The sequence below is a fragment of the Melozone crissalis genome, unplaced genomic scaffold (genome assembly GCF_028551555.1).
Source record: "Melozone crissalis strain CALT ecotype California unplaced genomic scaffold, PUWL_Pcris_2 ptg000019l_1, whole genome shotgun sequence".
Lineage (NCBI taxonomy): Eukaryota > Metazoa > Chordata > Aves > Passeriformes > Passerellidae > Melozone > Melozone crissalis.
The window spans coordinates 13,593,977-13,619,363 of NW_026535797.1; the positions used below are offsets into that span (position 1 = coordinate 13,593,977).

General features: G+C 40.7%; 1 protein-coding gene across 4 annotated transcripts in view; it reads left to right on the forward strand.

The window, feature by feature from the left end:
• The window catches only part of BTRC (beta-transducin repeat containing E3 ubiquitin protein ligase), a 114,481-nt gene that overhangs the window by 30,870 nt on the left and 58,224 nt on the right, over nucleotides 1-25,387 (forward strand). For all 4 annotated transcript variants that reach the window (XM_054277191.1, XM_054277193.1, XM_054277192.1 and 1 more), the window contains one exon: nucleotides 17,018-17,095. In XM_054277191.1, the coding sequence (XP_054133166.1) occupies nucleotides 17,018-17,095 (78 nt within the window). The remainder of the gene's footprint in view (nucleotides 1-17,017; nucleotides 17,096-25,387) is intronic.

Below are 25,387 nucleotides of genomic sequence, written 5' to 3' on the forward strand. Positions count from 1 at the left end.
GTTAAATGTGAGCAGTAGTACATCATTTCTGGTTATACAGGAGGTTAGAGCTGGAGTCTTGGGGTGGGCAAACTGCATGCTCAGAAATGTGTTTGTGAGAAATACATTTGAAGGAAATTGTTTGGCGTTGGAGTCAGTGTTTGCTGGTGTGCATAGTTCTGTCTCTAATTGGGAAAGATATGGGGTGTCCAGTCACAGACTCCATCAGCACGGAGACACTAAGCCTGCTTTGTATTCACCCTCTCGCTCTGCCCGGGGGCTGTTTACAGTGCACCTCTGAAGCAGAATCCTAATTTTGGTGACTAATAGCCAGAGCATGTGGCTCCAGCACCCCCCTGGCTGGCAGCAGGCTCTGCCCTGGTTGTGAATGTAGTTAGGTGGCCCCCAACTGTTTACAAGACAGCAGAGGTGAGATCTTTGATTGACAAGTCAGAAATGCATTAGATCATTCCTCTGCCAGTCTCTGGTTCATGCTGTTAAAAATGTCAGCCTCTCCAAGTTTGAATGGCAGCCCGAGGGCCTCAGAAGCTTTTTGTTTTCTGAGATGGAAACACAAATTGGATGTGTGCCTGAGCGCTTCATCCTGGGCTGTAATTTCATCTTTTAGCTAAGAACCACAAGGTACATGAGCAAAGCACCCTGTAAACAATAATACTGGGGAAAAAAATAAACAAGGTCGTGTTTCTGGTACGTTGATCCACTGGTGTCCTGACCTCTATCACGTTGAACATCTCCACTCTGATTGCTGTTCCCTTTGGCATTACAATGAGAGGAGATAGACTGACACAGGAGGCAAAGATTTAAAGTTGCAGTGCTGTTGCACATTCCTTGTATTGGCTATGAAATATTGAACTGCCACAATGTGACACCTGGTTTTTTCAGCAAAGTTTCTTGTTGGAGGTGTTCAGCAGCAGTCTTTTCTGGTTTTCCTCATTTTACCACCTGGCAGGAGCAATTATAAGGGCATGAGAGACGATAAAAAAGGAGCAGAAATGAAGGCAAGTCGCATTTTTGTGATTGCCTCCAGCCCCATTTGTAGCTCAGGCTTTTGGGAGCTTCATTGTAGGAAGACCACAATGGTTAGCCTAGCTGGAGATTAAATAAAGTGCCCAGTGACTACAGAAGAGCTTTCTTGAACATTTCTAGGATTTATCCCCCTTTAAATATGGTGATGTTGTCTGGCTGGGTGATGCTGGGGAGCCCACCAAACTCAGGGAGTTGCCCAGGGTGTGCTGCAAGATCTTAGCTCATGGGTAGTAGCAACAGTAACAGATATTTTCCTCCTTTCAGGTGGCAAAGAAATGAAGGGGACTAGAAAGAAATCTTTCTTTGTGGATCAGTGGGATGGGTTTGGTTGTTTTTTGTAGCACATCACTAATTTCTAATTACATTGAGTAATTACATTTAGTAACAGAAATTGGCATTTGTTCTGCACCCATATTGATCCTCAGAAGTTCCATGTGCTTTTATTAGCTCTTTAATCTGAGTATCAAGAAGTGTGACAGTATCTCTCACTGAGAAATACCACCTCAGTGTTTCCAGGACAATGATTATTTTAAACTGCATCGTAGCTACAAGGCCTCCCCCTCCATCAGCCTCGGTAGTGATGGTCCGGTTACTATTAATGTGCTTTTCTCGCTAAGGTGAGGGCAAGGTTTCTAGCACACCAGCACCAGTTTGACTGTTGCGTTTAAAAAATGAAACAAAACTCATCCGAGTTTTCCTTCCTCCCTCGTTAGGAGTCAGGAAGGTGTGTAAAGCCGTAGTGACAAACGGCATATGCAGCCCCGCGTTGGAGGCATACAGGTATCTTTAAAGCTAGCTCCGGTTCCTCAGGATTGCGAACATCTGCTTGGAGGTATTGTGGAGCTCCACAATGCACTAATTGAATTACTCTTTTCTGGAGTTGCAGGCTGCGCTAATTGAATTAGAAGGCGGCTGTGCGTGTGCGCGCTCGGCGCGGGCGCGGCGCGGGGCGGGGGCCGGGCCATGGCGCGGACTGTGCTGCGCTCCCCCGGCCGCGCCCGGAACTGCAGCCCCGGGGCTCGCCGGCCTTTGCCGCTTCAATCGCATTGCAGCGACTCTTCCGTGCTGCCCCAAAGCCTGCATCTTTGTCCCTTTCTGTGCAGAAAGGAGGCTCTGAGGGTACCCCGCTCCAAGCCCCTCGCGCCACTCATAGATGGTCCAGTGCGTTTAGAACCAGCCTAGTCCCTGTAAATCGCCCCGTTATCACTTTGGATTTGGTGGCTGGGAGGACTTTGGAGGGAGCCGGTGGCACAAGATCGAGTTGTACCTATTTGTGCACAAGTGGCAAAAAGATGACACCAATGATTTTAATTTAAAAATGCAAATACGGAATTTTACGATAAATTTGGAGAAGTCATGAAATACTTTCTTACCTGCATCTAAATTTAAGCAATGTTAGAATTCAGTTGCTCTTAGGAAATATGCAGAGATAGTTCTGAATAATTCTGTATAAGGAGAAGAAAATGAAATATTTCTTCTCTGAAATAAAGTGAACACATACAAAATTTCAGGGAATCACCCGTAACACTCTCAGTGGAAATGCACTTGCTAAATTTTAAAATTCATAGCTTGAAGAAGTACTTTGCTACACTGCGTCGGATAGATTTCAACTTATTTCCTCTGTGTTCTGTTGGCTATTACTTACATAGTGTGTAAAAATACTCAGCTATTCTCTTTCCTGTATTTTTTCTTTTACAGATAACCAGCTGACTCACTTTTCCATAAAATCTCAGCTATTTTCACTCAGTTTTATCTGTGTTTGGTTGGTCATTCTCATAAACATAAACCATATCAGAGACAAGATAGTATTTGTTTTGCTTTAATGGTTTTTTATATTTGTTAGATTTGAAATAAAAATAATTTACTAGAATACTCTGCAAACTAAGTAAAATTAATCTCTCCTTGTGAAAATACACAATACTCTGTGATATGAATGATTCTTTTTTATGATGTTTGTATACTTGCCCTGTGTCTGGTGATGTTAAACAGAGCTTCTAATTACCACTAAGAATTGGCAAAATTGCTACTAAAGTTATTTAACAACCAGCTGCCCCTCGACATAAAATGCAGATTTTTTTGCTAAATAGATGAAACAGGTTTTTGTTGCTTTTTGAGGAGAATTCCCAAAGAAGTTTATGCTTTGCAAATTCTGGTTTTTGGATTTTATTTATGTTTATAGTTGTTTCTCTCTATCATTTTTAATATATTTCCTTATTTAAATATATGTGTATGTGTGTGTATAAGTACAAAAAAATTCAGGATGTCAGTCTTCTTGGCTCCTTTTCTACGCAATCAGGTAGACTGCTTCTAGTAGCCATTGTGAATGAAATAGCCAAGTAGCTCATTGATCATACCCAAATACTTATTTAGGGCTCATGTCTAGTTCTTAAATGGCTACCAATATAATTTGGTACCATTGTGGAATTTTCCAAATTGTGTCTGTATATAGCAAGATCAACCATCGCTTTTTGCCTACCTTCTAGAAAAAATCCCTGTGATTTATTCCCTCAAAATACAACCATATATCCAGCGAACAAAGGAAGCAACTCTTCATTCAGCCAGTAAAGCTGCATACACTTCTACTCTTTCAGGAATATACCTTGCTCTTCTATCACATCTTTAGAGTAATAAACTGTGCAGCAACCCTTTGATGTAGGTAATAACATTTGACCTTGCAACACAGTACATTCCCTTGTGCAAATGAAGACAAACTTAACACGTTGATGTTGTGGTGGTTGTTCATTAAAAAAAACCCAAACACACACACACACAAAATTACTGTGTAGGATTACACACTTATATCCAGTGCCTTCTTTTGGTAAAAGTCAGAAGTGAAGATGGTCGTGGTGAGATTGTCACCTTTAAAATAATATGAGAGTGAATTTGGTGCTGCCTTAAGAGGCTGTAAATGGGAAAGAATCTATTCCATCCAGTGTATAGAGTGCTTTTAAAATCAATCTATTTCTAGAAACTAAATTGTCCTGGGACCAGCTCTTGATATAAAAATTCATAGAAACCTGTTTTTCCGAGTGTGGTAACTTCTTGCCATAGTGCTGTAGTGTTAGAATTCACATTGGCCAGGTTGTTCTGTAAATTAAACAGTGACAGCTTCCCTCGGGGGAACAGCCAATGTATTTATGATGATGTGCTGATTACACAAAATACACTGCAAGCAGAAAACAGCTGCAGAGAACAAACCTCTTAAAAGAATACAATTACAAATAGCACCCTCAGTATTTCTAGTGGTGAGAGCAAAATACAGCATGCTAATGCAGGCTTCTAGTTTGCTTCCAAAGAAGAAAAGAGATCTACAAAGAGGAGGCTGAAGTATGGTTGGATGCACACACAATGCCAATGTGGAGCAGCACATAATCCCCTCCTGAAGGTGAAGGGCAAGAACACACCTCAGGCCTGCTTTTTAGCTGTCCTTGTTGCTTAAAATTCCTGTGACTGCAACTCCAGCAGCCCTGGCTGGTGAGGTGTTGGGGCTCTCTGGCTTGTTGGTGTTTTGGCTGCTGTGTTCATACCCGGTGTCCTGGTTAAGAGCTGAGATGTGATTAGATGACTAATTTGTGCTACCAGTATGACCATTATGAAACAGATCGTGGGAGATAGTATAGGGGTAAAAAAAAGACCCAGGTTTAAAGCTGAGCTTTTTTTGCTAATTATTGCTTTGAGGGAACTTCTGGAAATAAATTCCAGTTGTTGTTTGCAGTAGCCTGCGGTGTTTTGTTTTTAAAAGGTTCCTGTTTTGTATGTGTGGGGCAAGATCTTGTACAGTCCAGTTTAGGGTAAGATGAAACTTGAAACACAGTATTACTGGAAGATAATGGAGGTGGGACTGTGATTGTAAACTCAGGACACAGACACATGAAGAGAAAAAAGTCTTCAACTGGAAACGAGGAATGAGAAGTAACTGGAATTGCTTTGTGTAGTGTGGCTGTATGCAAGAGAGTTGTGATAGGGACCAGTGTGGTGGGATTTTCTGTGAGGGCTTTTTGAAAATGAGAAGTACATGGCAGTGGCAGCTCCCACAACTGCTAATACCTCACTTTGGCAGGATGCAAAAGCAAAAAACCTCCACAAATCCACAGCACATTCTTTTTTTGTCTGAGTTGATCTGTCACACTTAAATCATTCAAATATAACATTCTACTTTTGCCTATACCGTGTATGTATGTGGGAGAGTGAAAATACAGAGAATGCCCTTTTCATCCACTTTTTCAGAGTATCTGATAGATAAGAATGATGCCTTTTACAAGTCTGGAATTACTGGTGTTTGCTATCTTTGTTATGTTCTGGGACTGTATCAATAAAACATATTTCAGGCAAAAAAGCTACCTTTTTAAAATGAAGAAATGTTGTCCTTTCAACATACAGATCTGATTTTAGAGCAGATGAGCTAAAAGCATTGGTACTCTAATTTGGAAGGACTTAATTCACTAGCTTTGAAGAAGTATCAGGTTTTCCAGCTATGGATTGCTGGCTTGTACTAATAGACTGTTATTCATCTGTCTGTATTTTCTTTAAATCGTTTTTGAGCCTGTGTATGTTGTCCTGCTCTGCTTACATGTATCCCATGTGGCAAGAGGGAGTTTTGTATAATCACCCTGCTTTAATCAATAGAATAATTGATAAACCAGATAAGATTTAAACTGATTACCTCCCCGAGTAGAACTCCCCGAGGGCCTTGGACTCTCTTAATTTTGACATGTATGTTGTGTACCCCGTGGATGAAGTGCAGTTTGAATTATCTGTTTTTATTTGCTTAATGATGGGGAGGGTGTTAAAGTCAAATGTTTAATTAACCCAGCAATGGGCTGCGCTGTCACTTACACACACATCCAGCTGATTGAGATATCTCACCGAGAATACTGAATAGGAATGATAATGTGGCACTGAGACGGAAGATTGCTTTTTCAATCCATTTGCTGGGTCACTGCTTTGAATGTCTTACTGGATGAAAGGCATTCAGCCTGGAAAAAAAATTCAGCATTTAAGTACATTTTGTTTTCCTGGCCCCTTTCCACCAAGAAGTTAAATAAAACAGATATGCTGTAGGTTTAATAAGCCATTCATGTTGTAGCAAAAAAGCTGCAACTACTGGATCTCAAATAGGCGGTGGTCTAGATCTGTATCGTTTCCTATAGGAACAAAATGTTTGCCAGCCCCAAGGTATCTGAAGGTGAGAATCTATGTGCATCTTTATCTTTCTTTCTTTGGCTGCTTGGCTACTCACCCTATTTGATGGTCTCCAAATCATGTCCAACTCTTTTTTCTTACCCAGTGCAATTAAATTTAAAATAATACTTTATAACTCCTAGTTAAAGAAAATGGTGTTGTAGAGTTGGAATTATTTTACAGTGGTAGAACCTAGTAGTGAATTGTTGAATTTAAATATTGCAGGAGGGGCTGTTGTGTTGCCAAATTTGCTCTGGCCAAGTCAGGAGAACCCAAGGGTTTGTTTCTTGGGTGGCAGCTGTTCAAAGGCTGCAGTGCTTGCTGGCCAAACATTATAATGTGCAGTGCCTAATCTGTAACTTTCAATTCTTTTATTAGAAGATTATAATTTTTTTTTGCTTAATTGATTGAGCAATCACACCTATTTTTCATATCTGCAGTGAGGTTTTTCAACAGCACTGTATGGAGGTAAACACACCCTGTATTGGAAGCTAACTAAATTTGCCTCATAGCCCAGTGGTGTGATTGATGCTTCTTGGGATAAATGTAGCTCTGGAAGCTTGAAAAAGCACCGAAGCCTGACTGTATGGACTAATTACTACTGTGAGGCACATTGGGGAGGTGGAGCTGTGTTATCCACACTGCTCATGTTGACTCCATAGGTACTTTGAACCTGTTCCAGATTGAGAACCAAGTACCTTTGGCAGCAGGGTCACCTGGCTCACAGTGTCAAAGACAAAGATCTGGGTGCCTCCACATTCGGTGGTGTGGACAGTGTGCTGTGAATTCCCATCAGTCTGACCCTGCAGTGACATCACTGAATCCCCATTTCTTAATGAGTGAGCTGCTTTAGGGGAGAAATTGTGCCTAAAAAGTTAACAAGTTTTGTTTGCCTATGCTGTCATTTTTACTTTGGATAACTTGTGCATCTCATTTTTGTTTTGGATCTCATTTTTCCCTTTCCTGCAATAAAAATAAGGAAGGAAAAAACAAGTAAAGCATAAAACAGTACTGTGAGATGAGGATTGTGTGGTTGATTTAGGTGTTTGGGAGTGAGAATGCCACAGGCTCTGAGGAAGGGATGTGATGACAAGTGCAGGTATTTTGTCCGTTTGACAGGAAAGCTCAGAATGAGAGGTTTTGGAAAGGGAAAATTATAATAATAAGTGTAGGTGATGACCAGGAATGAGAGGGGAGGGGGTTTTATGGTCAGGCCAGTGAGATGGCATTGGTTCTTCTAGAGAAATAGCTTTAAAAGTTAGAAAACAGTGCTTGAAGAAGGATGATTCCTATATAACTTAGATCAAAGTTACAAGGTGCTTATGTAGCTTGAGTTGCAAGATATCAATATAACCTGATATATCTATATAACCTGATATCAATATGACCTAAATAATGACTTTTTGTATATCTATATAACCTGATACCTATATAATCTGAATCATAGCTTTTTATACCCATATAACCTGAATTATAACTTTTATACCTATATAACCTGATATAAATAACTTTTGATAAAATGTAATGGCTAGTATATGGTTAACTAGTTGCTTAATGCTGAATAGACAAAAAAGAAGAAAAAACCTTGCCAGGTGGATAGAGACAGATAAGTGTAGTACGAATGAAAAATTTGCAAGTGCAAAGCCAGTTAGCCACAAAACAAAGAATTTAGGCTGGCTAAGACCAGACAGACCAAGGAAGGCTGTAACTGCGCTTGTTCCAAAGACAAAGTTGAAAAGTTCAGATGTGAAGAAGACCATGGAAGCCTTCATCAAAAGCCCCCAAACTCCCCGAGCTGGGTGGCGCAAGCGCAGTGCAGCAGAACTGTCTGATAAGCATGAGGTCATACGATGTAAATCAGTTCTGGCACCTGTGTGATGATGTTGGAGTGACACAGTGACACGAAGCAATACTCATTGTGTAAGTGTAGCACAGCACTGGGCGGAGGTGGGTGAATTAGGGAGATATCCCCTCACCATCGGCACTGCAATAAACAAATTCCTGCTCTGCAGACATCAGTCTGTGGGGGTTTATTTCCAGCCTATCTTTTGGGCATCACGGACATGAAATCTGCAGCAAAACTAGACACTTTTACAACTGATTTCTGAGAGCACTTGCAGCTCCCATGCAGATGAAGCTGTAATAAATATTGTACAAAGAAAGTTAAGCTGTGTCTAGAGGATTTTAATAAATAAAAAAGTTTTTTAAAACTCTCCCTGGATCCAGTAGCTCTTGCTAACTGCGGTTAGTACAAGAAATATGTTTTTGGCATGTATTTTGAATTTTGGCTTATATTCTAAGCCTGTGAAAGCTGACTTTGTGCTGTCCCCCTCATCCTACATGTAGGGGAAAGAAATTAAGAAAACATCTTATTCCAGCTACAAAATCACTGATAAAAGCCTACAATTCATGAGCATGGGAGGGAAGAATGCTGTGAACTGTGAATAAGAGTGTATAATTTCAAACTTTAGTACTTTTACACTCTGGGATGAGTGTTGAAAATGAATTTTTGTGGAAAGAATGTAGCAAAATGAAAGCAACAAAGAAGAGGGAGCCAAGCCTGGATTGATTCAGTTATTTTCTGAAAGGCTTCTGTTGCATGCAAAATCCTTCTTCCTGAAGTATGTGTGGCACAATTCAGCAGTCTGGCAGAAAAATTTAACCCCAGCTGAAACTGTTATAAAGGAATTTTAACATGAATTTAAAAGATGGGAGAAATTACTAATGTTGCCCTGAAGAATAGAAAGGGAAGAATATTGTTTTGTTCAATGTGAGGAGCAGATGTGCAAGGGTAAATCAGTAGGAAGAAACAAACTAAAGCATAGAGATAATGATATTCAGAACAAGTCCTGACACCAGTCTTACATAAGTGTTCTGGTTGAATATTTGAAAGTATATCCATATTATGTGTGTTGTAAGGTTAACTGGATGTTTTCTGCCATGCTTTTTTGGGAATGTGTGCTTTCTGTTCCTTAAAAAGATATAGATGGCTTTGAATTTTGGAGCATATAATAATGCATAGAAAGTGCTAGCTATAAAAGCATATGTATACCTGTGAAGGTGCTGATCAATTTGTGCTATTTAGGAAAGAAAATTCCAAAACAGACCTGGCTGTGAAGAAATGCAAATCATAAAATTCAACTAGAGGTCCTTGAGGCTTCTTAAGCTCTAACCTTGTTATGAGGAATGGGGAAGTCAAACTGCCTAATGCAGATGTCTGTGAGTTACAAAAATAACCAGATGTCCTGATTAGCAGAAGCAAATGTTCTTCCCTTAATCCACGTGAAATTATATTCAAAGGCTCTCCGGATGTAATGTGTGTGTAAATAAGGGACCAACAAACATTGGAATAGAAAGAGCCATTGGCCAACTAGCTTGCAAAGCTTGAAAGATTGAATATTAAAAACAAATTTGCCACTGCTGACTCTCTTAAATTCACAGAACAGAACTGTTAAGCAGGGCTGCTTCCTGGGAAACATGGAAAGCCTGTTCTCATTAGCTATTCTCATTCTCTCACTCTCTGTCTCTCTCTCTCTGTGTTGAAAAATACGGATGAAATGAAACCAGCTTTTTAAAATTCCCTTAAATGACTTGTTCCTAGCATCTGTATTTTGGAGGGGAGTGGTGGTGGTGGTGATTTTTTTGTTAGCTACAACTAGATTTTTGCTGTTCGAAATGCATCTGTTCATCAGATCTTTGATATTTGTGCTGGGTTCTGGTGTTTTAATGTTAAACTGAATTTACTGTTCTAGTAATGCGGACTTCCCACGCCATTAAATTACCCTTTATAGCCAACAAGTAATTACTGAGTTAAAGAATGTCATAAGAGGCTTTTCTGTATGTTATGAAATTCTGTTATCAAGTCTTGTTACTTTGAAAATTTATACTTTTCCAATTATTAATTTGAATGAAAAATTAAGAAAACCATGAAGGATCCATTCTACAGATGTGAAAATCAGAATCTTGCCCTGGTTGTTGAAACTTTTATCATCATCATCATCAGTGTTAACATGGAGGCAGACCAAATTGGGACTTGTGTGAACATGAATGTTTGTGTCTGGTCAGAGGTGTAGTGTTGTACTTCCAATTTTCACTGCTGTCAGAGATTCCATTTTAAGAATTTAAGTTTTAGTAGGTACCTGAGCTGCTTGGGCATGAATTTCAACTTGTCCATGTTCCAGGTGGGGGGCGAAGTCTTCACCCCCGTCACAGGGCATTTATAAATGTATTGGAGGATAAAAAAGCGCCTTGCTTTTATGGCTAACAAGATAATAGATATAATAAACAGAAGAGACATGTGCATGCCAGTCTGTAAAGCAGACACTGAACTGGAAGGCCTTTTAGTTTATTCCTTTTCTTTTTCTGTTATCAGTCAGTGCAAGGCAAGCTGCAGATTCTCTGCCCTCCCGTCATTCTAATGCTCAGCCAAAACCCCTTGCAAAAGTACCATTTAACTTTAAACTTGTAAGAGCTGGGAAACTTGTCTGTGCCTTCATTCCAGGCTGAAGTCACCCCCTTGTGCCTACACGTTGCAATTTATGGTGTTCTCTAAAAGGATCTAATCTCAGTGAATGTTCAGAGCAGCAAATGCCGAGGAGGAATGGGGTCTGATACTTATCTCTGCATTTTCATTGCTGTGGATCTCCCTGTGTGTTATAGCTGTCATTTTTGTTTTATCTACTGAACAGCAGAGAATTGCCTTCAAACTTGCAGCTTTCATGCTTGTTTTTCTCAAAGAGCACTACCAATCCTAAGGACTGGTTTTATATATTGTAGTGACTGGCCAAATAAGTGTGAATTGGGATGTTTTGGACCTCATGATAGGAGAAAAAGGAGAAGCTATCCTTACATGTTTTTAGTATGTCTTAGACACTTTGTTTTTTTTTTAACGTAATACTGCTTCAGGCTGACACTGGCTATGCCAGGATTCATCCTAGCACTGTTTGAAATGGCTGAGATATTTATAAACTGACAGACAGCATTTATAAAATGAGGATGCTGACAGTCCCTTAACGATAACAATGGACTTGGACTCATCTATCACTTACGGAGGTTATTGGAAAGGGAACATAAGGCTTCTGTGTGCCTCTGGTCTTAGACTGGCACTTATTTCCACACATAGCTCTCCCTTTTCAGTCCTCTCTGGCTGACATTGGCATTAGGCAATTACAGCTAATTTCTCCATACCTTTACCTGATGATGCTTTGTCCTGTTTTCTGCAAGACAACTAACTTTGCGGCATCTTGGAGCAACACCCTCATTTTCCTGAATTCCCTCCTCCTAAACAAGAGGAACATCCTGACTTCTGGCAGGCTGCTGGCTTGAATTGGGAGAGAAGAACAGTGTGCCCTGATTGACAGACTTAACCCAGGGCTGGGCAGGGGTTAAACAGGCCTTCTGCCTCCTTTTACTTTCATACAGCACCAGTCTGCAGACAGAATGCTGATGTACCTCTTTATTCAGTGGCTCCCTCTTGACTGAGAGAGTACCCTTCTGTCCTTGGTGAGGAAGACCAAGTGCAGCGCAGGGACACTTCCAGGAACATGAAGAAGGATGTCAGTTATTTTCAATTTCTGATAAAATGCTGTGTTCATTCAATGCACTTAGAAGCTTGAGGGTCAGGTCATATCAACAGTTTGCACTGGAAAAGGAAAAATGCACTATTTCACTGGTGTGTGCTAAAGCATCTATTTTAATGTGGCAGCAGAAATACTGAGACAGCTATGTCTGGCATCCAGTTTGCCCTTGGAACATTTACTCTACTCTAACTGTTTGCACACTGTATTCCCACTGTATTATTTGCTTAGAGACCTAAAATACCCAAGTAGATTTCCTTCATGCAGTTGGATCTGCTGATACCACTAAAAGCACACTCTGCACACCCAGGCTTCTGTTCGAGCTGATGTGTACGCACGCAATGGCTGGAGCGAGACTTGATTGGCTTGAGGGGGTCTATTTATCAGGGAACTCGATTAAAATACAGACTGCACATGACATCAAATTTGTAATCATTTTTCCACAGCAAGCAAGCAAGCATTTTCTGTATTGGATGCAGGTGTTTAAAGCAATAGTGTGTTTTAAGGGCCAGTGCAGCACAAATTCTGGCCTTTGGGATAAAGACAAGTGTTTTGCCTGCATAAACAATATATTATTTTTTTTCCCCTCCCCGAGGTCCACACACACCTAGTTTCCCTCCAGCTCATCATCTCTGTCAGGTTAATCAATAGGCACCGTATGGCAGAGGGTCAGTAATCAGTGTCATCGTGCCTTTAAATCGTGTTGAAAATTTGCTTAAAGCCTGGGCCAATTAACATCGAGATGATGAATGGATGGGTAGATGGGAAGAGCCTGGCGCTCAGGGGCTTTGTGAGAAGGAGATGCTCAGCTGTTGAGCAGCAGACACCAGCGAATAAAATCAGCCATTCATGTGAGCTCAGTCCACCCACTCTTAATGATAATGTCAATCTAGCAAAATATATACACATTGGAGTTGTCATGAGTTCATAAATCAAAGGAGTTTGTCAAAGGCATTCAGATTAACGAGGCAGCAGCAATAACAAGTCAAATTTGCATAGAGAATTGCCCGAATCTCAGTAAATTATGATCCTGTTTTTCATTTGATTATTTGCTAATGTCTCAAGAGGGAGAATGATTATATTAGCATGCAAAATCTACTCCAGAAGTAGAAATCCGAGGTATAGCAGACCAGCACACGATGACAATTAATCAGTTTCTGCATACTAGCATAAACACGCAAGGCCCAGAAATGAACTCCTTTTTTATTATTATTTCTCCTTGCTACTGATCCAAATGGTTCAGCTTGACAGAGACTTTATATTGCTTTAACAGTGTTCTGAATTGTGCCTGCAGGCAAGACATAGTTATGCAGCTATAACCAACCTATCCATCTGCCAACCAGATTGGAATTCTCCTATCCAAGGCTTCCATTAACCCCCACTGACAGCTCCAAACAGGATTAAGAATTTGAAAGCATAAAAAATAGTTGTGCTATTCACATAGACACACGCTTCTCCCCCACCCCCACCTCCATACACTTGGAAAAAAGGCTGTGTCTGTACTCTTTTATAATTAGTGCAGGGCAAAACAGCATCAAAGAAAGCCTCCCCCATTTGGCAGGGGTTTGATTTCCACCACGAGTGAGGCGGTACTAAAGGTAGCTCTGCCCAATTGGTAGTCCCTGGGAGTGCATTTCTCCATGCATTATATCTCATTCCCAGCAGTGTTTTGCTGGGCTGTGTACACAAAATACTGCATGTCATCTCCTGTCAAATGCTTCAGTCTGGGGATTTTGTATGCATTGTAGCATGTTGTGTTTAGCGGTGGAGGAGGCTTCATGGGGAGAGTTAAATAGTAATAATTTTGTAGTGGTCTTTAAGACAACCTGCCATGGAGTTATATTCTGTTAATTACAGGCTGAAGTTTTAAATGCAAATCAGATTTAAAAGGATCTCATTACAGGCAGTAGCCATTTTAGGAAAAATGAGCTATGGAAGGCAGAGCCCCTTTGCAGGAATCTTCTGTTAGAGACAAATTTTCAAGGTTACAAGAACTATGAGCTTGGGTTTCCTGACTTATCTTCTCAGTACTTCCCCTGTCATTGTGTGACCTTGGGGGAAAAAATGAATAAATTATTTTACCTGTCTGTGGAAAGAGGGGGGTGCTTTGGAGACTTCAGGATCTAATCTTGCCTATATTTGTTCAAAAGAAGAGACCCTTGCATGCAAGCACAAATGCTTTTAGCTAGTTCAGTGTTAGTCAAGAATGCTTGCCTGTGGGAAGTAAAAATTTTCCCTGGTGGAAGGGAGTTTGTATGGCTTTTCAGCTTTCCATGTGCACTAGTTTTCTTTGCTTCTTTCTTCCTAGCAAATTCCATTCTTCCCCTACTGTGTATGAAGTATAGTTGCTGCAGATCTTTAATATTCCCAGTGAGTACACCCAGCTTACCGTCTGGATACCAAATGCTTCTTTCCAGGTCTGTGCCCGGGACGTGCATTTCAGTAACCACGAGAGGGTGCTCAGAGCGGTTCCTCCCTTTGTCTGCCTCTCCTGTGGCCGAGAGCATCGCTGGAGTCCTGCTGAGACAAACCTTATTCTGACCTCGCACATGTTTATCCCTCCTCCCACCTTGTTCAGCAAGGAGAAAAATATAGATGTACCGTCTCAGTCGATTACGTTATGCTCTTCCCTTGGCCATGGCTAAGTGTTGCCCTGTCAAGTGAAATTCACTTCCATGCAGCTACAGTTAGTCCTGAAATATGCAGGGTCCTGTAGCTGCACCTGGATTGATAGGTTCCCTTTTCCTGAGAAATGAGCGGGAGTTATAAACATCTGTGCTTTTTCTTAAGTGTAATGCTTTCCAGTCATTCTGTCTTCACCAAGCGTAACTTACTTGCCGACAAAAGTGCATGAGCAGCGCTCCTCTTTAATAGTCTGCTATCGGAGCTGCTGTGTTGGTGCTGTAGAATGGTGAGACGCCAAGCTGTGAACCACCATATGCACTTGGCAGTCTTTGTCTGGTCTTTGTTCAGCCAACCTCTTAGCCTTGCCACCTATAAAGATAATGAATGCAAAATGGTCCTCTGCTTGCTCTTAAAATTAGATGCTCAGCTTAAAGAAAAAGTAGATAACTTGATGCTTTGTAGTAACTAGAAATTTCAAAATAAGGGCTAACAGTTCACCAGCAGTTCCTGTGTTTCTGTGAGGGAGGATCTTTAGTGGCTTTGAAAGGCGAGAAGAATGTAAGATTTCACTGTCAAAGAGAGATTAGTTGGAAAGGGGAATCATTCTGACACTTACTGTAGGGAAGGGGGTGGATGTTGAAAATGAATCCAGAAGTACTAAACAACCCCTTTACCCTACAGCCACAACAAAATGCATTTCCTTTAGTAACTCACCTCAGGTTCTTATAGGTTTCACTCTTCATCTTTTTTTTTTCCCCCAAAGCACAAAAATTAAAATCCTAACTTGAATGAACCACTTACTAAACTAAATTTTGTGAGCAGAAAAGAGCAGCTTTAATGTCTGACCTTCCTTTTTGCATATATGTGATTCTAGCTTTTTATGATCACAGTTCTTTCAAAGCAGGATTTAATGTAATAACTTGGTCCTGACTGTGACCTCATACAAAAACTTTTAAAAGCTGCCCTCTTACAGTGATTTATCAGGCCTGTTTAGGATTGATTTCCATTATAAAACCCTGGTTACAGCATTCCAAATGTCATGGTGCCTTATAGGTTCTATATCTTGTTAAAAAAAAAAAGAATTCAAAATCACTACTTGGTCTGCAAGCCTTGATTTACTCCTGACCAGTTTATGACATCCCAAGTGTGGTTTTACTGTTGTGTTCCTCTCCCTCTACCCGTTGTCTGTCATTTCTCAGCAGCTTCTGTCCCTGCCTTGTGTCCTGGCTGTCCCTTTGGTCCCGTTGCTCAGGCAGCGCTGCAGTGGGCACAGGCTCCGCTGTGCTGCTGCTGGCCCTGCGCTGCCACTGCCCTCCCAGCCTGCTCCTCCTCTGCCAGCACATGCCCCTTGTGTCTCCTGAGGTGCTGGGCTGGAAGCTGTCTCTGTGAGAAGCCAGGCAAAGCCGTGCTTCAGCAAAGGACAGGTTATTTGGAAGACAGATGCAGAATACAACTTCTGCTGTAATAGACACAGTCCTGAGCTTGTCTGCAAGTAACTGGAAAGCCACCCTTTTCCTGGCAGAGCTCTCCCTAGGCAGTTTTTCTGCATCTCTTTAAAACCTGTTTAGTTGCTCACTTCTGAATGTGTGGGAATGTGGCCTAGGGCTATGAACACTGTGGTGATCAAACTTATTTTAGATGTGTGTGTGGGATTCCCCCAAAGCTGGCTGTCATTTCTCTCCGAGTGCAGTAGCTAAACCTATGTGAAGGAATGCCATCTTCCAGAGTAGCTGACTTTGGCAGTGAGGTCAGGATTCTCCCCACTGTTTCCAGCAGTTTTTAACCAAACATTTACAAGAGACTATTCATGTCCTGATACAACTATAGTTTGTCTTTAAACCAAGCAATATTTGGTTTTAATCGTGACAGTAGCATGACAAGTTTCCTGGTTGTATTTTTAATTCATGCTGGAAAAGCCCTTGCATTTCTTGTCTACTTCCTCTTGTCTGACTGATCTTTTTTTTGAAGGTGGCAACTTACATTTTGGAGAATCAGTCTTTCTAGAAATTGTACATATATGTGGAGTCAGGCAGCAGGAGAGAAAAACACAGCTGTATTATCATACACAACCTACACACGATTTGGGGGTGTTTTTGGAAGGATTCCCTGACAACCTCTTCTGCAAGAATTTAGCTCCACCATAATTTCTCTATTATTTTAGGCAGCCAGGCAGACTCAGTGCAATTAGTAATTGTTAGGCAGATTAAAAACATAGTGGCACAGAGAACAACAGTTGCACCCATTAACAACCTCTTGTTTTCAACAGGTTCCACTCTTAAATGGTTTTTCTGGGTGTTCAGGAGCACCAGTGTTGCCATCCTGATTCAACCACCATTGCAGCTTTTGGAAGTGGTTATTGGTAGTTTCAGAAAAAATCCCCAAAGCACGGGCTTCTTCAATAGATACCTGCGCAGTGTTGCATTGTTGTGTTGAGGAGGAGAAATTCTTTCTCTGCCATAACAAGCTGTTTGGCATAAAAGTACAAGTTAGCCTCCAGTATGTGTATATGTAAAATGCTACAGCCTGTGCAGGAAAAATATTCTGTTTCTTTCTCCTCGCAGGGTAATATTAGGGATAAGAACTGAATTAAAGCTTACTTTCTTTCACAGAATTCCTCTGAGAGAGAAGACTGTAATAATGATGAGCCCCCTAGGAAGATCATTCCTGAGAAGAATTCACTTAGACAGGTATGTGATCAGTCTCTTTAAAAATGCGATAAAACTTTCTAGCTATTTGAATCCTTAAATGCTTCTGGAAGCTGAAGTCTGGCTTGTGCTCATGGAAATCTTTTATTTTCTTCTTTGAAGTCTGAGCAAGTCACATTGTACCCAGGAAAATCAGACATAGAGATTTAGCTTTCAGGGGAGTTTGATGACTCTGAAGAAACGTATGCTTCAGTATAGTTCAGTCAACTGTGACTTTATTTTTACCTTTCTTCAGTTGGTGTTCATCAAGACCTCTTCAGCCTTTTCTTCTGTAATTGTTCCTGTCTTGTTTGTAGTGTATTTTGCCTTGCCTCAGATCAAGACTCTCAAAATGTTGTACAACAATTAAACTTTTTATTGCCCTTGAAGGTAAATTTTCTTGGAGATGATATCCAATTTAATAACCTGAAAAGTGACCTGGTCTAATTTCTTTTACGTTCATATAAATTACTAATGGATAAAAAGGAGAAAGGATGGTTTACTAAAACAGTATTTCTTTGTCCTTTATATATAGTAAAGCAAATTCCTTACCAATTCAAAATAATTCCTTTTTTTAATCCCCGTGGCCAACAAAGGGAGGCTGACATGTGCTTTCTGGAGAGTTTAAGTTGAGGTTAGTGATTTCTGATCCATTTTCACTTTAGTCTTTCTCCCCACTGCAACCTTCAGGCAGCAGAAGCAAAATTGTGTCCATGCCTTAGCTGCCTGAGGTTGCTGCCTGGTGTATCAGAGTGAAACCATTGGTGAATGTGACTTAAGTGAATACCCCAGGCCATACATTGCAACAGCTGAGGAGTTGTTGCATTTCCTTCTGCATCTCAGCCATAGGAGCAGCAGCCTCAGGCAGAGGAATAAGATGGCACAATCCTGCCCCACATCAGCTATTCCAGAAGTGGGTCATAGTAAAGGAAGACGTATCTTTTTGATACAGTGCACTTGTGCTTAGAGCTGTTTGGTTTGTGTGGTTGGTTTGAAGGGTTTTTTGTGTTTTAATAGGAGTGTTTGATTTTGTGGGAGGAGGTGTCATGTGAAGGACTGCATACATGTGACTAAGACAGATCCATCTAACAAATGTAGTCCATATAAGTCTTTTAGACATGAGGCAATATGCTGGCATAATGGCTAAGGTCCCGTTTATAGCTGAGAAGGATTACCTTGCAGAATTGATTAAATATGTTAGATGAAACTTAAACTGTTTCTGGCATTCAACAGCAAATAAGAGCTGGAGGAAGAGGGCAAACCTGCTCAGTCCCTACTGTGTATCCCCAGGAGAGGAAACAAGCTCCCCGGCATGCCAGAAAATCAGGAGAGGTTTATCTTAGAGTAATATTATCCATGGCAAGCCATCAGGTTCAGCGAGAAGAGGTATATGACTCTTCTTCAAAAGAAGATTCATAGTAAGAGATGTTAATTAAAAAGGATGATTAGTTACTTATTTTTTGTGTCTTCTCATCACACTGAGTCCTTCCTTGTAATTATTGATTGAGGAAACAGATATTTGCAAACTGTATTATACAGATGAGGAAGGTAGAGTTTCTTGAACTGGGTTTCCATTTTGTTATATCTCAATCTGCAGAAGTATTCTTAGTGTCACAGGAAAGCTGTCTTTTCCCTCAGGCCCACAATTCATCATAATCAAGTAGATACCAGGAATACAACTGAAAAACCACTTGTAGTGTCCCAAGATTTCATATTGGAAAGAATTCAATGGGCATTGTTTACACTGAAGATGGTTAGCTGTGTTGCACAATATTGTTTAGACATTGTGTCAGTCTCCATCTTTGTGTCCAGTCCTTACAGTGACAGATGCAAGACAAAATCCTTGGGTCTTCTATTGCTATCTGGGGCCTTTCTGTTGATAACAGTCTTTGTAAATAAATTCAAGATGTAGTCTTAGTCTTAAAAAGTCTTAAAACAAGTGCCTCTTGTCTAGATCATAGGAGGTGGTTGTCCATGATTTTTTGCCTGTTATGGAGGGAATTCTGGTTCTTTACATAGACAGAAATAAAGCTGTCTGAGCATTTTGAAAGCTCAGATTGTTCCTCCTCTCCATTAGCAATGGACAGGAGCAGTGGGAGTTTTCTGGGACTCTCATTCCAGAATTCAGACACATTTAGCCACGTGCCTAAATACTCACAATCAATGAGTAATGCTTACTGGAAAGATCTAGGTCTCCTACAGAAAGGTATGCAGAGTGACTGCTATGTCTTACATCTATCCATGCTTTGTAGAACCAACAAAATGTGACCTGCAAATGCTGTCAAAGCAATAATACACAAAAAATGCCTTCCATTTTACTGAAAAGATGCTAACTTGGTAAATATTATGCGAACAGTTTCGTATTTTTTGTTCCTCCCGTGAGACTCCCTTAATATTTCATTATTGGGGAACATGGACCTGCATGCACAGAGAAATGGAGTGTATGGGGGTGGAAGAGGAGTCTGTTTATTTAAATGGTCTTTCCAGTGGATGTATCCTCATATTTAGTACTTTTTGATTAGTCTTAGAAAATTAATGAGATGCATCAGACCACTTCAGGGTAAGTACTATGTCTTGACATGTTCAGCTGCTAACAAGTTTAAGTAAAGGTGCGTTTCCTTTTCTTGCCTTGTTTGCAGTGCTGTTATGCAGCCTTAGCCATAACACTTTCTCAGGTGGGTTTGTGGATCAGACATACCAGAAGGTGGAGGTGCTGAGGAGGTGTAATGCTTACTTACACATCTGAAGTTGTGTGCAGGAGCTGAAGACACCCATTGCTCAGTGCTGTGGAACTCTTACTAAGAGAAATATCATTTTGCTGTTGATTAAAATGGTGTATGGAGATGGGTGTCTTCAGAAGTCTCAACAAGTGGGGCAGTGTCCTTGAATTGCTGGAAGTGGAAGGCATGGCCACTGTTGGGTGCATGTGAGGGCAGCAAGGGAGAAAAGACATGGAGATTAGCACTGGGAAACTGAAGAAGGCAATGAACTTGACACTATTTGCTGGAACAGTGAAAAGATCTAAGCTATGACAGACTTTGGAATATGGATGCAGACGTTCAGTTTTTGTTGAGTGCTTGATCTGACAAAATTAAATTTTGAAGGGATAAACTGAAAATCATAGTATGAAAACAGACCAGAAAAAAACAATGACAAGTGGCAAAAGTTTTTGGCAACTTTATTTAAGCTAACAAACGAATTTTCACACTGCAAAGTTATAAATTAATTTTAATAGGCTGATCCAGATGGTCCATTTGGAAAATGGATAGCTTGATCTGTTGAAAATTAAACTAAATTTATCTCTCTCATACTTCAAACTGAAGTAAGCGTGAGAAGAGTGCCCATTAAGTCCAGCTCATACAGATGGACCGGCAGGTCACACATGGGACTAATCTGATTCATTTTAAAAATAAATGCATGAGTTATTGAATCAGGTTCCTGTTTCAAGCCCTGCATGTGAGCGTGTGTGTGTGCTGCCCTTTCAAAGGGACTCGCAAATGCTTCAGTGCATTTTTAACCTGTGTGTTTCCATTTTAATTCAACTTCCTTGCCAAAAAACATAATTAGTTTTCAGTGCCTATCATTTAGTGTTAGACCCAAACACTAGATTGATTAGGTCAGCCATTTGTTATTTTAAGGGCTATGTCTCCATCCTTCATTTATGAAGAACATGAGCTCAATAGTCTTGGGGAGAGAGCCGGCCTTTAGAAACTGGGAAGGGGGAACTCTCTGGGGGCCCCTCCAGCCTTTTAGCTTCTGGGTGTTTTTAACAGAGCCATGAATGCAGATTTGTAAATTTATTGCAGTGCCATCTGTTTTTTTTGCAGGAACCGTATTATTGTTGGCTCGTATCTGTCTATTGTGGTGGTCACTCCCCGGGAGCTTGCCCTCATAGTCCTAAGGAAAGTGATGAATAGTGGGGGTCAACATGAATAGGTCACAGGGCAGCTGTCCAGGGCTGCCCTGAACTTGATTACCCTACTGGTTTTTAAAGAAGACGGGCACAATGCTGGTTGTTTAAAACCCTCCCTCCCTTCTCTTCACTGCAGCAATAATGAAGTGCCTTTTGCTGCTGTGGTTCATCTGTGGGCAAAGGTGCCTTGTGGGGAAAAGCTGGCAGCAGCAAGGCTGCCACAGTGTACCTCCTGCAAACCTCACATTGGACTCTGCTGTCTTTCTGCAAGCTTCCAGATGGAAGTCCGGGGGAAAAAAAATCCCTGTCTGTTACCCCATTCAGACAAGCCCCTTAGCATTTTCAAGAATTCTCCCTCTTACGGTTTTGGCACAGAATATTACCTCAATTCACTCTTATGGACTTGAGATAATTTTCTAAAATTGCATGTAGCACCTAAAACGTGCTCTGGGCACTATTTCAAAATTAAAATAGGCACAGTCTGATCTTAAGAGTTTAAAGCCAGTACTCAAGAAAACCGTGAGAAGCAGAAAGTGGCTGAAGAAGGTAGAGCAAGGGAAAACAAGAAGTAGCAATTGTTAGTGGTTTACTTTCAATTGGCAGCCTCATCTCCCTGCTTAGGGCTCCTCTCCATGTGTATTTCTCCATTGCAAAAGTGTTTCTGCCATGCAAGATTGAAGCCCTCTTCTCGAATGATGAGGAAGTTTGCATGGTGCGGAGGAAGAGAGGGTCCTTCATCTCCCTGAGTCTCTTTGGGGAAGATGCTGCACTTCAGATTTGCCTTGTGTTGGAGAGCTGTCTGTGGCAGGGCAGTCCTAGTCTATAAAGTTAGCCTGGTTACCTCATCTTTTACACAACACTTGGTTATTACTGAAGTTGCAGATTGAAAAGCCCCCTGAAATTGCTAGAGGTACACCCTTAGCCTTACTTGCCAGATTATTCTTTATTTTTAAGGTTTTTTTTCTCATTATTCTCAAACAACAACAAAAAAAAAAATTTCCATTCCTTTGTGACACCTAGTGCGTGTTACAAAGCTGGCCAAAGCGGGATGTGCTGGAGTCTAAGTTACAATGGGAATGCTGCCTCGTGGCGGAAAGGCCACTGGGCTCTTTGAACATTAGTGCTAATAGGAATCTGTCACCCCGCCGCATTGCTGCATTCCTCTGTAATTGAGTAAATTGCAAGTGTTGTCTGCTCCCCCCTGCCCTTTGTGTCCATGTCCACTTACCATCCGAAGAACGTGGGCAGTGATAAATAAAGTGCTGAACAGGGCTCCCAGCTCTTTGAAAGCAGCATGTTGCCAGCCCTCTAGTTATATTTCTTTAAGTGTTTATGTTTTTCTGTATTCTTTCTCTTGTGTGGCTGGAACCCTGGGGATCGGAAGCCATGAGAGAGGCCAAGAAGCTAACAAAAGTAGCTGTCCCCTTGTTAGCTTGTTCCTTTCTTCTTTAAAAAACAAGATGAAAACCATCTGGCTCAGAGCATTACATTTTCCTCCCCCATGCACCTCTATAGATTAAGAGTTTCACCTGCAGTGAGGGTTTACATTGATTAGGGAGGGAGCAGTAATTCAAGCCTCCATCCACTTCAGTGGTACTTTGCAGTCTTTAAAGGTGCTGACCCATTGAGTTAAACTGTCAAGGGAGGATAAAAAAGGATCTTCATCCCAGGAGGTAACAGCTGCCAGGTTTTCAACACCTTGCACGCTGCTGGAAAAATGTCACAAATTGTCAATGGAAAGAAAAATCACTCGGCTGCCATCTTCCCTTAATGATACGCCTTATAAAATGAAAGATTTAAGAGTTTAAAAATCAGCAAGTAGCTGTTAGGGGAAAAAAAATCCTGGGAGGTTTTGAACAATGGGCCCAACAAGATGTATCTTGAAAGACTGCGAATAATGCATCCAAGTTAGAACAGCCGGGTCTGATTGGGATGGCCATGGTTATGTCTGCACAGTGGGACAAGAGGGAAGTGAAAGGAGCAGCACAGAAGTCTAACATTACCATGCCTGTATTAAAAAAAAAGTAGGAAAAGTAGTCTGATTCATAAGCCAGTGAACTGCAAGAAGACATACTGTATTTCTGCTCTTCTGAGGACAATTTGTTTTCAAGCAGCTACCAGATGGCTAAATACCACATTTCCTTTTTCTTTCCCCCCCCCCCCTTCTTTTCTTTAACAAGAGATCTAGTTTGCCTTGCTCTTTGTTTTTGTTTGTTTTAATGCTTTTACATAGCTGAACAGCCCTGTGGTGTTGGGCATTGTGGCATACTCCTTTTTGTGTTTCTCCCCCTTGTGCATTGATGGATGGGTTTAAAAAAATCTTCAGCTTTAATGTAATTTCAGGTAACAAGCATATTGGACTAAAGCTTTTTGTTTGCGTTGTCTTGAGGTTTTTTGTTTTAAGGGCCTTTTTCTTCCATGTTTGTTTTAGGTAAGTCATTTTAATTGTACTGGGTAATTAGAAGGTACACACAGCCAAGGGAGCTTTGTTATGGTAATTGCTCAAGAAAACCCACTCCCCAACTGCCATTGCTGTGTGTTAAGACACGTCTTCCCTCTAGTGGCAATATTAAGGACTCTGGCTTTCACAGTCAGCAAGGTGTAATTGCAATATGACAAACTGTGCTTTAGGGAAAATCCTGTAAATGATCTAGTTTTTTGTTTGGCTAGTCTTTATTTTGTCTTATGACTTGCTGTGGAGACTATCCTTCCCAAGGCTGGGCTAGGGAAGGCAAAAATTTCATTTTAAGAAAATAGTCGAGGTGGATCCTGGGTAATGTCTTACAGCTTGACTTAATTCTAGTCTTCTTTTTAATTACCTCTTTATAAAAACGTTTTTAAATTTGTTAAGATTACTTAATTCTTTCAGAAGAAGCACCTCATTTGAAATAAATAAATAAATTGCATTTATTTTAAATAGTCCATGTGAAAGACCTTTAAAGGGTAATTAATACAAGTCTCCTAAGACTCTAAATAAGATGAAAGCGATCTTTCCAAATCTGCTGGAGTGATTTGTTTATATAACTTCCCACTTCTGCTGAATTCTTCAGAGTCTAATAACTTTTTTTTCTAACCGTTTGGCAATTTGTGCTTAGCTACAAAAGCCCTTGTTCAAAAAGAACAGTTTAATAATCTTTTCCCTGAAAATGACTTGAAGGGAGGGTATGGGTTTTGTCTTTTTGCTGTGTTTTTATTAGTGTTATCTTTCTCTGATAAATCATGTAATTACTAACTATTGGGGGGGAAATCTTATTGAACTCCTGGGTTGCAGCTTCTATTAAAAAGCAGAGCTTTGTTCAGGGACTGGGGATTCTTGGAATGAATGGCCAAAGAAATGGATTTCAGTTGGTAGAAAAGCTGCACATACATGGAATTCTGCCTGGGGTTCGGGGCTTCAGGCTGATGCTCAGTGTTCATCCAGAGCTGCACAGATAAGAGTAGTAATGTTTATGTGTTTGTGTCAAAGAGCAGGATCATACTTTCTTTAAAAAGAAAAATGTAACCAAAGACACTTACGGAATGAGATCAGATACAGCTCTATCTTTAGTGAACCATAGTCTAGTGCCTCTGTGGCATTTTAAGCCTTTGGCTGAGAGTGAATGCAGCTTTGTGATTCCCCTGCTTCTGACATGATTTGGTGCTCCCATATATTTGTAGGTTTCTTTTTTTTCTTTCATTAGAGCTTGTTTGGCTATAGGGCTGCTTAACACTCTTCTCAAAAGGCTTTTGCAAGGTTAAAGGAATGCAGCTTGGTAACAAGTTTGTGTCATTTTAAATATATACCTTCTAGTAAATAAGGAGGAGTCTTGCAATCAATCCCTTTTAGTGTGTTATATGTTTCACCTGACAACTAAACCCTCTATTGATTAACCATTACTTTGTTAGATAATCTTGTGTCATTGAAGCCACTGTAAAAATTAAACTCTTTAAAATGTTTTACCCTAGCAGCAGTGTGAAAATTGAAAACTTGTTCAGAATTATAGCCAGCTTCCACAAAGAGGGTAGTTTTCAACAAACTGGTTTATGTTTGCATGCTTTATATGCAATATAAAAACATATTAAAGCACTCCAACGCAAAGCTATCTGCCTTTAGCATTGAACCAGGCTAGCATTTCAGAATACTTTTCCTTGATGAAGAAACCTCTTATTTTGATGAAAGGTGAGGAGAAACTTGAACAGTTTTGGAACAGAGTAGATGACATATGTAAAAGGGTCAAGCTTTGAAGGCGGACTTGAGAAATATCTTTCTCTAAGGCTTAGTTTTGGCTTTGATTTTCCTGCTTTTCTTCCAGGTGAGTCAGTGTTCCCATAGGCGTTGGAACAAATGGAAGGAGGTACTCTTACGTTGCTGTGTAGCATCAGACACCATCAAATGTTTCACC